This window comes from Oncorhynchus keta, chromosome 14 (genome assembly GCF_023373465.1).
Source record: "Oncorhynchus keta strain PuntledgeMale-10-30-2019 chromosome 14, Oket_V2, whole genome shotgun sequence".
NCBI classification, from domain to species: domain Eukaryota; kingdom Metazoa; phylum Chordata; class Actinopteri; order Salmoniformes; family Salmonidae; genus Oncorhynchus; species Oncorhynchus keta.
Window position 1 is genome coordinate 34,941,738 of NC_068434.1, and position 16,699 is coordinate 34,958,436.

The 16,699-nt window shown below is 46.0% G+C and overlaps 1 protein-coding gene and 1 long non-coding RNA gene across 2 annotated transcripts; both read left to right on the forward strand.

Moving 5' to 3' along the window:
- The first annotated feature begins 20 nt into the window (after positions 1–20).
- LOC118393298 (transitional endoplasmic reticulum ATPase-like) lies at positions 21–9,911 on the forward strand. Its single transcript, XM_035785858.2, has 17 exons — positions 21–189; positions 1,195–1,306; positions 1,483–1,655; positions 4,804–4,946; positions 5,045–5,175; positions 5,393–5,524; positions 5,890–5,992; positions 6,119–6,252; positions 6,492–6,627; positions 6,727–6,839; positions 7,619–7,783; positions 7,912–8,034; positions 8,123–8,335; positions 8,475–8,783; positions 8,911–9,066; positions 9,168–9,322; positions 9,411–9,911. Exons 1-17 carry the CDS (start codon positions 173–175, stop codon positions 9,514–9,516), a joined length of 2,421 nt encoding a protein of 806 aa, XP_035641751.1. The 5' UTR covers positions 21–172; the 3' UTR covers positions 9,517–9,911.
- Positions 9,912–11,306: 1,395 nt separating this feature from the next.
- LOC118394236 (uncharacterized) lies at positions 11,307–14,084 on the forward strand. Its single transcript, XR_008064386.1, has 4 exons — positions 11,307–11,477; positions 11,682–13,513; positions 13,748–13,820; positions 13,998–14,084. It is a non-coding gene; the product is annotated as an uncharacterized LOC118394236 (long non-coding RNA).
- The last annotated feature ends 2,615 nt before the right edge of the window (positions 14,085–16,699 follow it).

The following is a 16,699-nucleotide window of genomic DNA, read 5'->3' on the forward strand; positions in this document are numbered from 1 at the left end:
GGCCTATGTGATTGGGTTCTCGAATGTAGTGTCTCGTTATGCATCAATTTGAGAGCTCTAGTCCATAACAGTAGCAATTGGACCTGAAGAGATCGGTGTGAAGTTACTTTGCCAGTGACGCTTCACAAATAGCGAGCTACTTTTTATTTATACATACTAATTCAGTAGTACCATGGCCTCGGGAGGAGAGTAAGTAGAAATGTTACCAGTTGCCTAACTACTGTTAGCTAAACAGCCAACACATCTCGAACAGTATTTTCACAAGCGTGTTACTAAACTCGAGTATTATACCTCAGCTAAGGTTAGCTAGCTAGTTAGCGTATATGTCATGCCCTACTAACGTTACGTTAGTTAGCTAGCTAGCTAAGTTAATTCGTATGAGCTAATGTAAAGTGTAATTGGGAACAGTTATTGGAATGACCCGATTGACAAACGTTTGTAGGTAGGCAGCTAGCTAGCTAGCTAGGTTACGCTGTGTCAAGCGAAGTTGGCTGGGCCTACCGGCACATTTGACTAACTGTAAGCTAACTAGCCTGTGACACGCTGGCCTCCAGGCTTGACAAGCTCATCCAACGACCATGATGATAAATTAGAGTCAGGAAATGACTAAGTTACTGCAAACTCAATTCGTTAAACGTTACTAGTTACCCAACTCGCTAGCTACGTAACGGTAGGTAACGTAAGTGGCTAGCTAACTCAAAGCTGGGTGAAAATGTCGGCCTTGTCACTGGTTTAGCTAACATACTAGCATAACGTTACCAGCCTAGCTAACTAATAAACGGGTAGTGTTATGATGGTTTAGGAGTATGGTATATTGCGTAAATGTAAACTAGATATCTAGCTAATGCAATAAGGTCTATATACCGAACTAGCTAACGTTAGCTACATCAATGTTTTAGCTGGTTTAAATAACCGTAGCTTGCTAGCTCGGGATCCCAAAAGTTGTCCTTTTGCTGTGTCATCTGCTCACTGCTACTGAGCTAACGGTAGCTAGTTAGCCAACATTTGCTAGCTGGCGATGAATTAACAGTATTTATGCCAAACTGTCTAACATTAGCATAGTTGACTACGAAAATTACGTTTCTAAATAATCTGAATAAGACAAGGACTAAATGTTTATGGAGTAACAACTGCGAATTATCTGACGGTCAGCTTTGAGTTTTAATTTGTCGCTTTTGTTTCTGTTTGAACTAGATCCAAAAATGATGACCTTTCCACTGCGATTCTGAAGCAGAAGACCAGACCAAACAGATTGATTGTCGATGAATCCATCAATGAGGACAACAGTGTGGTCTCTCTCTCTCAGGTAGGCCTAACATACAGGTCATTGGGTGGAGTTGTGTTCACGTTTAGAATCCCAGAATGTGATTATTTTATTATGTGTTATTTTAATACTTCTGCTTGTGTGGAAACGATCTGGTCCTGCGGTCTATGTATTTAGTACACTTAGTGAAATTAATGTCATTCGTCCTCTGTTTTTAGGCAAAGATGGATGAGCTGCAGCTGTTCCGTGGTGACACAGTGCTGATGAAGGGGAAGAAGCGCAGGGAGTCTGTGTGTATTGTCCTGTCTGACGACACCTGCTCTGATGAGAAGGTCCGCATGAACCGTGTGGTCCGCAACAATCTCCGTGTCCGTCTGGGGGATGTCATCAGGTACGCACACACACACACACACACAACTGTATATTAACTGAATGGTGCCGATAGAGATGGCAGCTTTGCTTCAAGTCCTTAAGAAACTGCAGTATTAAATTTTTTTGTTTGTATTTCTTAAATTGATAGCCCAGAAAACAACCTTAAGTATTATTACATACAGACGGGAATAACTATTGGATATCAGATGGCAACTTACCAGCACTACGACCAGGAATACGACTTTCTCAAAGCAGATGCAGACACAAAGGTGTCTGCACCTCCCAGGGCATTTGAACTGATTAGTGTTACCAAAACATCGCCATCGGAGGAGATGGTGCCGGAGTGGTCTTCGGATGCGTGCACACCACCCATAGCTTCCGAGTATATTACTCGCTAATGTCCAGTCCCTAGTTAACAAAGTCGACGAAAATAGGGCAAGAGTTGCTTTCCAAAGAGGGATCTGGGATGGTAACATACTGTTTCACGGAGACATGGCTAGCTGGGGACATGCTGTCGGAGTCCATACAACCAACGGGATTTTCAGTGCATCGAACAAACGTCCGGCAAGAAGGGTGGGGGTGTATGTTTCATGATTAACGACTCATGGTGTAATTGTAACAACATAGAAGAGCTAAAGTCCTTTTGTTGACCTGACCTAGAATTGTTCACAATCAAATGCCGACCGTAATATCTCCCAAGACAACCTCCTCGGTTATCGTCATAGCCGTTTATATCCCCCCACAAGCGGATACCAAGATGGCCATCAAGGAACTTCACTGGATTTTATGCAAACTGGAAACCATATATCCTGAAGCTACATTTACTGTAGCTGGGGATTAGATCAAAGCTAATCTGAGAACAAGGCTACCTAAATTCTATCAGTACATCGATTGCAGTACACGAGAAACACAACTTCTGCTACTCTAACTTCTGCGACGCATACAAGGCCCTCCCCGCTCTCCTTTTGTCAAATCTGACCATTACTCCATCTTGTAACTCCCTTCCTATAGGCATAAACTAAAACGGGAAGCGCCCGTGCTTATTTCTATCCAATGCTGGTCTGAACAATCGGATTCCCCACTCCAAGATTGCTTCAATCACGTGAACTGGGATATGTTCCGGGTAGCTTCAGACAATAACATTGATGTATACTCTGACTCGGTGAGTGAGTTTTTATAAGGAAGTGTATAGAAGATGTTGTACCCACTGTGACTATTAAAACCTTCCCTAACCAGAAACTTTTTCAGCATTTGCGCAAAACTGAAAGCATGTACGACTGCATTTAATCATGGCAAGGCGACTGGAAACAAGACCGAATACAGTGTAATTATTCCCTCCGTAAGGCAATCAGATGAACAATTCAACTGCTCAAACACGAGACTTGTGGCAGGGTCTACAGACAATCAAGGATTACAAAAAGAAAACCAGCCACGTCACTGACATCGACGTCTTGCTCCCAGATAAATTAAACAATTTTGCGCGGTGAGTAAAACATTTTGACGTGTTAACCCTCGCAAGGCTGCCTGCCCAGACGGCATCCCTAGCCACGTCCTCAGAGCATGCGCAGACTGGCTGGTGTGTTTACGGACATAATCAATCAATCCCGATCCCAGTCTGCTGTCTCCACATGCTTCAAGATGGCCACCATTGATCCTATTCCCAAGAAAGCTAAGGTAACTGAACTAAATGACTATCGCCCCGTAGCACTCCTGTCATCATGAAGTGCTTTGAGAGACTAGTCAAGGATCATATCACCGCCACCCTACCTGTCACCCTGGACCCACTCCAGTTTGCCAAGTGCCCCAATAGGTCCACAGACGATGCAATCGCCATCAGTGCACACTGCCCTATCCCATCTGGACAAGAGGAATACCTATGTAAGAATGCTGTTCATTGCCTACAGCTCAGCATTCAACACCATAGTACCCTCCAAACACATCATTTAAGCTTTAGACCCTGGGTCTTGACCTTACTCTGGGCAACTTGGTCCTGGACTTCATGACGGGCTGACCCCAGGTGGTCAAGGTAGGAAAAAGAGTCTCCTCTCCGCTGATTCTCAACACTGGGGCCCCACAAGGATTTGTTTTCAGCTCTCTCCTGTTCTCCCTGTTCACCCACGACTGCGTGGCCATGCATGCCTCCAACTCAATCATCAAGTTTGCAGACGACACCAGGTTGTTAGGCTTGATTACCAACAACTATGAGACAGCCTACAGGGAGGAGGTGAGGGCCCTCGGTGTGGTGTCAGGAAAATAACCTCAGTCAATGTCAGCAAAACAAAGATATTGTGGATTTCAGGAAACAGCAGAGGGAGCACCCCACTATCCACATCGATGGGACGGCATTGAAGGTGGACAGTCTTAAGTTCCTCGGTGTACACCGACAAACTGAAACGGTGTACACACACACACACACTGACAGTGTGGTGAAGGCGCAACAACGCCTCTTCAACCTCAGGAGGGTGGGGGAAAAAATATGGGTTGTCACCGAAAACCCTCAACTTTTACAGGTACACAATTGAGAGCATCCTGTTGGGCTGTATCACCGCCTGGTACGCCAACTGCACCGCCCTCAACCGCAGGGCTTTCCAGAGGGTGGTGCATTCTGCACAACACATACTACCTGCCCTTCAGGACACCTACAACACCTGATGTCACAGGAAGGCAAAAAGATCATCAAGGACAATCACCCGAGTCACTACCTATTTACCCTGCTTTCATCCAGAAGGCGGTCAGTACAGGTGCATCAGAGCTGGGACAGAGAGAGGAGCTGTTTTTCAATCTCAAGGCCATCAGACTGTGAAACGGTCACCACTAGCACAGATATCATCGGCCACTTTAATAAATGGAACACTAGTCACTTTAATAATGCCACTTTTAAAGTATATACACATACGAGATATGTAAACATACTGTATCCTTCACAATCTATTGGGTCTTAGCTGCTCTGTCGCTGCTCATCCATATGTTATACTTATATATTCTCATTCCTTTACTAGATTGTATCAGGTTTAGTATTGTTAGATACTGCTGCACTGTCGGATCTAGAAGCATAAGCATTTCGCTACACTCGCAATAATATCTGCTAATCTTGTGTGTGACCTATATTTGTTTTATATAAATATTACCAAAGCAAATTGAGATTAGTGACGTTTATCCTTCTACAGTATCCAGCCGTGTCCTGATGTAAAGTATGGGAAGAGGATTCATGTTCTGCCTATTGATGACACAGTCGAAGGGATCACTGGCAACCTGTTTGAGGTCTACCTCAAACCCTATTTCCTAGAGGCCTACAGGCCCATCCGCAAGGGTCAGTACACACACCTGTTACCATTCATTTTGTTTCCAAAGTAAGACTGAACAAAAGAGTTTGCTCTGTATTTAATTCTGTGATGTCATTGTGTGTAGGTGATATCTTCCTGGTTCGGGGGGGTATGCGTGCGGTGGAGTTCAAGGTGGTAGAGACCGACCCCAACCCCTACTGCATCGTCGCCCCAGATACAGTCATCCACTGCGAGGGAGAGCCAATCAGGAGAGAGGTGGGTCACAACCTTCCCCATCGCTTGTGGGCAGAGCACTCTTCATTTAGCCTATGGAAATATAGGCGTTGTGCTTGCTTTCCCGAAGTCCACAGCAACGGGGGGTGATATCTATATTGAATTGGGTCCTATGTATCCTGAAGTCCCTGCCAATATCCAGCAAATGGTGAGCAAACCTACCCTCAGACTGACTTTTGTATGTTTCCTGTGTGTGTAGGATGAGGAGGAGTCCCTGAATGAGGTGGGCTATGATGATATCGGAGGAGTGAGGAAGCAGCTAGCTCAGATCAAGGAGATGGTTGAGCTGCCTCTCAGACACCCTGCACTGTTCAAGGCTATAGGAGTCAAGGTAAAAAACACAGAGCTCCTAACTTCTAGGCCAGGTGTATTCAACTCTTACCCTATGAGGTCTGGAGCCTGCTGGTTTTCGGCTCTACCCGATAATTAATTCCACGCACCTGATGTCCCAAGTCTAAATCTGTCTCTGATTAGAGGGGGAAAATGAATTAAAGCGGTGGATCTGGCTTTGAGGTCCAGAATTTAGTTTGAAGGTTCGAGGTCTTCTGTCAGCCTCTACACACTTTCTTGATTAGTAGAATTCAAAGATTTCAATTGGCTTAAGCATAGGAAACATTTAGTTGTATTGGAAATGTGTTCTAATGTCCCCTGTCAACAACACTAAGGAGATTGACATGTACCTCTACTCTCCTCCAGCCCCCCCGTGGTATCCTGCTATACGGACCTCCCGGTACAGGAAAGACCCTGATTGCCAGAGCTGTTGCTAACGAGACCGGAGCCTTCTTCTTCCTCATCAACGGTCAGATGCTAAACCTTACCCTGTCCCTGGTAGAGGATCACTATTCATTTGTCATTTTGTGGTAGCTGTTTTGATTTTGCCCTGTATGACCTCTATCGGTCGGTGTGCCGGTCCGTGTGTGTGTAGGTCCTGAGATTATGAGTAAGCTGGCTGGGGAGAGTGAGAGCAACCTGAGGAAGGCCTTTGAGGAGGCTGAGAAGAACTCTCCTGCCATCATCTTCATTGATGAACTGGATGCTATTGCTCCCAAGAGAGAGAAGGTGTGGAGAGGGGGAATGGGTATTAACGGTGTATATTGGTTGATGTGCAGAAGAGGTTAATCAAAATGGAATACTAAGAAACCTATAATCCCCTTTTTAAAGGACAATAATAGGTCACCCAACAATGACACTATAATAAAGACCAAGTGTAGCAGCTATAAATGGTGGTCTGAAATTTTCTGTAGACCAACTGTTAGATGGAGAGACCTTTCATGCTGTTATGTTAACTGTGGTTGTAGACTCATGGAGAAGTGGAGAGGCGTATCGTGTCTCAGCTGCTGACCCTGATGGACGGGCTGAAGCAGAGAGCTCATGTCATCGTCATGGCAGCCACCAACAGACCCAACAGCATAGATGCTGCACTTAGAAGATTTGGTACGTTTACACTATCTGTTGGATACAGGGTGTTATTGTTTTCTTGTGCAGGTGTTGTGTATTGGTTTTCCCAATGCTAAAACGTGTGTGTGTATCCAGGACGTTTTGACAAGGAGGTGGACATTGGTATCCCCGATGCTACAGGCAGACTGGAGATCCTGCAGATCCACACCAAGAACATGAAACTGAATGATGATGTTGACCTTGAGCAGGTGTGTGATGACTCTTTGTGTCTCAAAGGCACTCTATGCCCTACAGCCCTGGTCAAAAGTAGAGCACTATTTGGGGATAGGGTGCCATTTGGGATGTATCCTTGGTGGGTGTCTTTCTTGAAGTGTCTGACACATTTGCCTAGGGCTAGGTGATATGGCCCAAATATCATATCACTGTATTTCTCTCATTTCTGAATGGTATTTGATGTTTCCGAATAATCGTTAAATTGTTGTTTAGTTCATGACAACTTCATTCTAAGTTGGGTTGGGTTTTCACCTTTTCTGGTTGCTTTATACCGTTCAACCAAATAGAGGCTAAACTGACAGTATTCCGATTTGTACAACTTTGCATATGATACTCGACCAATGGGTGTCCATTTGCGTTATTGATAAATTACAACATTTTCATAGTTTATTTCATGCACGAATTTATCATTGTCATTTCTTTTGTCTTATAAATACTTTCTTATTTTCGCCACTAGGGGTAGTCGGACGATTTCTGGGGATCTGTTTGGCAAGCTAGAAAATTGGCTAGCAGTTCTCAGCATTTAGTAGTTTCTTACTGGTGATTTTAAAAATGTATGATAACCATAATTGTCTAAACATTACTGAACAACTTTAATGTAACAACTACAACGATATTTGTGTTAGATAAAGTAAAAATCCAATCTGGTCCATGAATGAATACCTGTATTTTACTGCCTAGCCCATGTAACTGTCAGCATTGTGTTCTGAGGGGCTCCTGCATGTGTTAGCTCCCTCTGTCTTTCTTTGTGTAGGTGGCTAATGAGACCCATGGCCACGTGGGTGCTGATCTGGCTGCCCTGTGCTCAGAGGCTGCTCTCCAGGCCATCAGGAAGAAGATGGACCTCATCGACCTGGAGGACGAGACCATCGATGCGGAGGTCATGAACTCCCTTGCAGTTACCATGGATGACTTTAGGGTAAGAAACACTCTACCAACTGTAAACTACGTAGGGTAGACTACACACAATATCACACTCCTGCATATAATAACTATACAGCTACCTGTTATATGTTTTTATATATTAAACGTGGGTATTTCTTTCAGTGGGCTCTAAGCCAGAGTAACCCATCAGCTCTGAGGGAGACAGTGGTGGAGGTTCCTAACATCACCTGGGGGGACATCGGAGGACTGGAAGACGTTAAGCGGGAGCTGCAGGAGCTGGTGCAGGTAAGGCGTGCGCAGCGCACACAGTTTAACCTTAAATTGTCATACCTAATTACACATTATCATACCTAATTACCTCTTTTCCCTGCAGTACCCAGTGGAGCACCCAGATAAGTTCCTGAAGTTCGGTATGACTCCTTCAAAGGGAGTGTTGTTCTACGGGCCTCCGGGTTGCGGTAAGACCCTGCTGGCCAAGGCCATTGCCAACGAGTGCCAGGCCAACTTCATCTCCATTAAAGGACCTGAGCTTCTCACCATGTGGTTTGGAGAGTCAGAGGCTAACGTCAGGGAGATCTTTGACAAGGTATGACATAGTGACTCTCCAACAATAAGTGAACATTTTGTATTAGTGCACTATAGTAGATTCTAAATCAACATGGAGAAAAACTGGGGTGTTAGCGTTGAACCCTGCGGTTCAATCTCCTGTGTTTCTCTGTTTGCAGGCTCGCCAGGCAGCCCCATGTGTGTTGTTCTTTGACGAGCTGGACTCCATAGCGAAGGCACGTGGAGGTAATGTGGGAGACGGTGGCGGTGCGGCCGACCGTGTCATCAACCAGATCCTGACTGAGATGGACGGCATGTCCAGCAAGAAGAACGTCTTCATCATTGGAGCCACCAATCGCCCTGACATCATCGACCCTGCCATCCTCCGACCCGGCCGTCTGGACCAGCTCATATACATCCCTTTGCCTGACGAAAAGAGCAGGATCAATATTCTCAAGGCTAACCTCCGGAAGAGCCCCATTAGCAAGGTAAAACGCACAGTTCAACAACAGTCCATCCTCCTACGCCTGACATCATGCCAATGTAGCAAGGGCTGATGCCGTTATATAACCTTAAATTATTGATTAAACCTGGTCTCTTCCGTCTGTCCTGTAGGATGTTGATCTGGACTTCCTGGCTAAGATGACCAATGGGTTCTCGGGTGCTGACCTTACAGAGATCTGCCAGCGGGCCTGTAAGCTGGCTATCAGAGAGTGCATTGAGAACGAGATTCGCCGAGAGAGGGAGAGGCAGACCAACCCCTCTGCTATGGTCAGCTCACAGCTCATTCACACACCTCACTCGCTCACTTAATGTTTCTCTCCCTATGTCTACTTTTCTCTTTTTCAATGAACCTTTCTCCTCGTCTCCAGGAGGTGGAGGAAGATGACCCTGTGCCTGAGATCAGGAAGGACCACTTTGAGGAGGCCATGCGATTCGCCCGCCGCTCTGTCAGCGACAATGACATCCGCAAATACGAGATGTTTGCCCAGACACTGCAGCAGAGCCGAGGATTTGGCAGCTTCAGGTACGGGTGTGACTGCGGGGTGGGGGGTGGTGTGTTTAAAACATTTATTTGTATTTTTATGTAATGGTGAATATTTTCTCTCTCCCAGGTTCCCCTCCAATGCTGCAGGGGGCAGCGGTCCCAGCCAGGGTACTGGGGGCACTGGTGGGGGGCCAGTGTTTAATGAGGATAATGATGATGACCTGTACGGATAGATGGACGGCTGAATGGATGGTGCCACATGGTGGCCAGCTCTGTTATCATACCTGTACAAACACTCAAACCCAATTGACCATTTTTAGGACTATGTGCTTCTTTCATGTGTTTCTTTTTGTATGATTCCTCTCTGGTGGAGAAAACAACATGTAGCTGCCTGGTTTGATCTGGAAAGGGGGGCAGTGGATAGAGGTGATTGGTTGGTGGGGGGGGCTTGAGTGGCCCCATTCTGAGTTTATTACAATCCCATGTGACTGGTTTTGGTTGTGGGATTCTATGCGAGACTATAAAAGGGGATTAAAGAATAGCTAATGACTTAATTTTTTTATGAGTAGTAGCATATAATGTATGACAAGTTTGAAAATGTTGCAAATAAAATCTCACGAAATGACAATGTTTGACATAATTGATGTCTGTCTGTTCCAATTCCTTGTTTGACACCAGGTTCACCATAACAAAGTTGTCTAACCCGTTTCTCATTCCTTTAGATGGGATGTCAGAGGTCTGACCTATTGTGGGACTGGGTATTGAACCCAGGACATCTGCATGCTTTAGGACGTGTTAGTCCAATGTGCTAAAAAGCCTCTATTTGCTCTCGAGCCCTTAGGTCTTCAGGGTTTGTTATAACAAGCTTGTTGAGTAGGAGTGTTAACCCTAATGTCCTTCCAAACCTGGTCACCGTACCACCATGCCAACCTTGCGTTAAACACCTGTAAATTAAATTACAATGGATAAAGTTGAATGTATGAGCTCTCAACGTTTATATCCAAAATGGTGGCCATTGTTTCAATTTATGCAATCCTTTAGCTGACCACACGGTGTCCCACTTAACTGACCAGCTCATCCCAGGGTGCATATAAACTGTAATTTAAACTTTGACGCACATGATTGTTTAATATTCAAATGTATTTAATGAGCCCGAGTGTTCTGTCTACGAGTAAAAATGGGTTGTTTGCAGGTGGGCTGTTTCGGGGGCCTGTTCCTCTATAGATGCGTACGTTTTGGCTGTTTACCAACAATTTGGGTTACAGATCCAGACAGACTTGGTCTTAAACCAGTGTGACTCCTGAGTATTACAGACTGGCTGACAGACAGAACTATCACTCCTTACGGTTTCTTACTCTAGCATGTTATTTCTACACGGATGTAACTTCTCACATTTACAGGGAACCTTTACGCTCTCCACGGTGGACAGGCGCCATAATGTTTGACTAAGCTGCACTATTGTCTTAATTCAATCATCACTATTTGCACGCAATGTGGTTCAGAGCAGCGTTGAAAGGGTGTAGACCATAGCAATCTATTGGAACAAATGCAGTTTTAAACAAGCTGAAACGAGTAGCAGGAGGGGTAATTCTGATTTCAGCAGCATGACCTCAGACCAATCAACCTGCTTTGGGTATTGGACTATGCTTCAATACAATTCTCTCACGTGACAATGTAATATAGGATCATACTATTTAGACATGTATTCAAGCCAGCCTGTGACTGTCATATAGTTGGATCAGCTATTTAGCTACAGAAGCTAAATTAATCTAGTTAAAAAATGATGGGTTCAGAGCTGCTTGAAAGCGAGATGGAGAAAAGTGGTGGCTTTGGCTGTTTTAACTATGTATATGGGGTATCATATCCCTGTCTCGGATGATATAAGTATTTGTCACACGTGAGACCCCTGTGCTGAGTTAATGAATTCCGACGAATGATAATCAGTAACACCGCATTCAGACTTAGTCATGATGACTTGCAACTCACTCCAGGTCATTCTCCGAGTCCTATAGAGATGGTTTGACCTCTAGAGCTAGATACCGTGTTGCTACCTCATATACAATTCCATTAATTCCTAATGTGTTTGTCTGCCTGCCCTGTCAACCTCTGGTCTGAACCATGAATTTCTACGTGACCCTGTTTTCTGGGAACCTGGAAGAGAGCACTCCCGGACAGGTCAGAATGCTATTAAAAGGTACGTTTTTAAGCTAGCTGTGGAATGAGTTAATGGTACGTTAACTCCGTTACATGAGCATGCGCAAGTTTTCTTGTTCCCATTGTGGTGATAGAAATTAGAATGAATGTGCATGCACGCAACTGGAAAAAATATTGTCCTTTAATGCTTATTCAAAAACAGAACCGTAACCTGTGTTTATGGTTTGACCATCTGCGTCTCCAGGTGAAGCAGGAGGTGCTGGCGGCTCTAGACTGTGGCTACAAACACAATGATTGTGCTGCAGTTTCCAGTAAAGAGCAGGAGGTGGGGGAGGCACTCGCTCTGAGGCTGGGACCAGGAAAAGTGAGCCGCACGCACACACTGTCTTTCCAAGGCCATTCTACGCTTCCGGGACCATTCTGACACACACAAACACACAGGAAGAATAATCAGGTCGAGGAAAAGTAGAAGTTTGATCGAAGAGCATTACCAAAAGTCTTTAAAAGCTACACATGATCACAAGTATGTGGACACCTGCTACTCAAACATTTAATTCCAAAATCATGGGTATTAATATGGAGTTGGTCCAGCCCTTTGCTGATATAACAGCCTCCACTCTTCTGGGAAGGCTTTCCTCTAGATGTTGGAACATTGCTGCGGTGACTTGCTTCCATTCAGCCACAAGAGCATTAGTGAGGTCGGGCACTGATGTTGGGTGATTAGGTCTGGCTCGCAGTCTGCGTTCCAATTTATCCCAAAGGTGTTCAATGGGGTTGAGGTCGGAGCTCTGCAGGCCAGTCAAGTTCTTCTACACCAATCTCTACAACGTTTCTGTATGGACCTTGCTTTGTGCACAGGGGCATTGTCATGCTGAAGCAGGAAAGAGCCTTCACCAAACTGTTGCCACTCATTTGGAAGCACAGAATCGTCTAGAATGTCAGTGTATGCTGTAGCGTTAAGATTTCCCTTCAGTGGAACTAAGGGGCCTAGTCCAAACTATGAAAACACAGCCCCAGACCATTATTCCTTATCCACCAAACTTTACAGTTGGCACTATGCATTGGGGCAGGTAGCGTTCTCCTGGCATCCGCCAAACCAAGATTTGTCCGTCGGACTGCCAGATGAGGAAGCTGATTGTTGAAAAGGTGTCATTACTATGACTGTGTCACATTGAAAGTCACTGAGCTCTTTAGCGTAGCCTAGTGGTTAGAGCGTTGGACTAGTAACCGGAAGGTTGCGAGTTCAAACCCCCGAGCTGACAAGGTACAAATCTGTCGTTCTGCCCCTGAACAGGCAGTTAACCCACTGTTCCCAGGCCGTCATTGAAAATACAAATATGTTCTTAACTGACTTGCCTGGTTAAATAAAGGTTAAAACATTTTTTTTTTAAATTAAAAAAAAACAAGGCCATACGACTGCCAATGTTTGTCTATGGAGATTGCATGGCTAGGTGCTCGATTTTATACACCTGTCAGCAACGTTTTTGCTGAAATGTCCAAATCCACTAATTTGAATGGATGTCCACATACTTTTGTACATATAGTGTATGTGTGTCATGTGTGTTGATCCCCTGTGCAGTCCCCCAGACCCTGCGTCATGAGGATGTGTTTCTGACCTCTAAGCTGTGTAACACCCAGCATCACCCTGACTACGTAGAGACAGCCTGTAGTAAGAGTCTAATACACCTGGGACTGGAATACCTGGCCCTCTACCTCATGTACTGGCCCACAGCCTTCCAGTGAGCAACACACACATACACCTAATCACACCTCGAATTTGTCCCACACGTTGGTCCTCTGAGCTGCCTGCGTGTTCTCCAGGCGTGGGACAGAGCTGATGCCCAAGCGGGTCATTGGCAGTGTGAGTTATGATGACATACAAACTGGGAAACCTGGGTTGCCATGGAGAACCTGGTTGATAAGGGGATGGTCCGAGGAATCGGTCTGTCCATCTTCAATTAGGTATGTGTGGTGTGTGTGTGTACAGTATGTTTTTGTAATGGTGTCTCACTCTGTGTGTTAGTAGGTGGAGTGTCACCCATGTCTGTCCCAGGCCGAGCTGCTGAGTCACTGCAGGTAGGTGTGTGTGTATTCTAGGACGGTAGGTGTGTGTGACGGCCTACTGTCCCCTGGGTAGTGCTGAGCAGTCATGAACCCTGCCTGCTGCAGGACCCTGGACTGGGGGGCTGTCACCCTCCACCAAAGAAAGACCCCTGCTCAGGATATACTCACGTAACACACAAACACCTCAGTGTAACTAGCCGTAGTGTAATTAACAATGCTCAAGTGTGTGTGTCTCTCTGTCTCCAGGTGGCAGGTACAGAGAGGGATGGTCTGCATCCCCAAGAGCGTTACTCCTTCCAGGATCCTGCAGAACCTGCAGGTCAGCAGGACAGCGCCATCTAGTGGAAGGAATACAAATTGAACTGCATGATGTTTTACCAGTTTGGAAACTATTCACCTCTTTTTGCTGGCTGTGTCTAGGAAACTACAGGCTATAATTCTGTGTAGCTGCTGGGATTGTTTATCTTGAGTGGGAATTTGTTTGTCTGATTGACAGGTGTTTGACTTCTCCTGTCGCATGAAGACCTGAAGCAGATCGAGTCATTCAACAGAAACGAGAGGTACATCATCCCGGCTGTGGAGATGAGTTCTGATTGTCTCAGATGAGACCTCAGGGTGCAGGTCCATAGTCTTATATACAGCCTCATTACATAGTCACAACTAGATAGGTGAAGAAGAGCAGATGAGGATGCCGTATGAGACTACTGAGATGCAGCCAAATTCAGCTGAGCCATGGGGTTTTGTGGTGGTACTGAATGGAACTGTGTGTGTTCTCTTCACAGATGGACAGAGAGTGGAGGGATGCAGACCACCCTCATTTCCCGACCTGATCTAGAGACAGATCCACTGGCCACATCTAGAGTCAGCTCTACTGACCCCACATCTTGAGTCAGCTCTACTGACTCCACATCTAGAGTCAGCTCTACTGGCCCCACATCTAGAGTCACCTCTACTGGCCCCACATCTAGAGTCAGCTCTACTGGCCCCACATCTAGAGTCAGCTCTACTGGCCCCACATCTAGAGTCAGCTCTACTGGCCCCACATCTAGAGTCAGCTTTACTGGCCCCACATCTAGAGTCAGCTCTACTGACCCCACATCTAGAGTCAGCTCTACTGACCCCACATCTAGAGTCAGCTCTACTGACCCCACATCTAGAGTCAGCTCTACTGACCCCACATCTAGAGTCAGCTCTACTGACCCCACATCTAGAGTCAGCTCTACTGACCCCACATCTAGAGTCAGCTCTACTGACCCCACATCTGGAGTCAGCTCTACTGGCCCCACATCTGGAGTCAGCTCTACTGGCCCCACATCTGGAGTCAGCTCTACTGGCCCCACATCTGGAGTCAGCTCTACTGGCCCCACATCTAGAGTCAGCTCTACTGGCCCCACATCTAGTCAGCTCTATTGTCCCCAAATCTAGAGTCAGCTCTACTGGCCCCACATCTGGAGTCAGCTCTACTGGCCCCACATCTAGAGTCAGCTCTACTGGCCCCACATCTAGAGTCAGCTCTACTGTCCCCACATCTAGAGTCAGCTCTACTGGCCCCACATCTAGAGTCAGCTCTACTGGCCCCACATCTAGAGTCAGCTCTACTGGCCCCACATCTAGAGTCAGCTCTACTGGCCCCACATCTAGAGTCAGCTCTACTGACCCCACATCTAGAGTCAGCTCTACTGACCCCACATCTAGAGTCAGCTCTACTGACCCCACATCTAGAGTCAGCTCTACTGACCCCACATCTGGAGTCAGCTCAACTGGCCCCACATCTAGAGTCAGCTCAACTGGCCCCACATCTAGAGTCAGCTCAACTGGCCCCACATCTAGAGTCAGCTCTACTGGCCCCACATCTAGAGTCAGCTCTACTGGCCCCACATCTAGAGTCAGCTCTACTGGCCCCACATCTAGAGTCAGCTCTACTGGCCCCACATCTAGAGTCAGCTTTATTGTCCCCACATCTAGTCAGCTCTATTGTCCCCACATCTAGAGTCAGCTCTACTGTCCCCACATCTAGAGTCAGCTCTACTGGCCCCACATCTAGAGTCAGCTCTACTGGCCCCACATCTAGAGTCAGCTCTACTGGCCCCACATCTAGAGTCAGCTCTACTGGCCCCACATCTGGAGTCAGCTCTACTGGCCCCACATCTAGAGTCAGCTCTGCTTACCCCTCCTGTCTCAGCTTTCAGTATTTATGCTGCAGTAGTTTGTGTCGGGAGCTAGGGTCAGTCTGTTATATCTGGAGTACTTCTCCTGTCTTATCCGGTGTCCTGTGTGAATTTAAGTATGCTCTCGCTAATTCTCTCTCACTCTCGGAGGACCTGAGCCCTAGGACCATGCCTCAGCACTACCTGGCATAATGACTCCTTGCTGTCCCCAGTCTACCTGGCCGTGCTGCTGCTCCAGTTTCAACTGTTCTGCCTGCAGCTATGGACCCTGACCTGTTCACCAGACGTGCTACCTGTCCCAGACCTGCTGTTTTCAACTCTCTAGAGACAGCAGGAGCGGTAGAGATACTCTTAATGATCGGCTATGAAAAGCCAACTGACATTTACTCCTGAGGTGCTAACCTGTTGCACCCTCTATAACCACTGTGATTATTATTATTTGACCATGCTGGTAATTTATGAACATCTTGGCCATGTTCTGTTATAATCTCCACCTGGCTCAGCCAGAAGATCAGCCAGCCCTCATAGCCTGGTTCCTCTCTAGGTTTCTTCCGAGGTTTTGGCCTTTCTAGGGAGTTTTTCCTAGCCCTCGTGCTTCTACACCTGCATTGCTTTCTGTTTGGGGTTTTAGGCTGGGTTTCTGTACAGCACTTTGAGATATCAGCTGATGTAAGAAGGGCTATATAAATACATTTGATTTACTGACCCACACATATACTTTTATTTATACAGAATACCTGGACTGGAGTTACGAGGCCTAGTCACTAGAGATTTGAATATTTTATCAGACAAAAGCCATCTGTTATGCAGCTCATGTTCCCTTAGTAAGAATCCACATACATACAGCTTAATTCATTATTAGTGGGAAAATATATTTGTTTCTAATCCTTGATTTTGTTATCCTCAAACTGATCCAGTGTTCCGATGTGTGGATATCTAATCTGTGAGATTGTTGGACAATAAATGATAGATAAAACATCCTTTCCTTCCGTCATTGAAGTAACAACAGAGCTGAGTGTGATGGATAGGT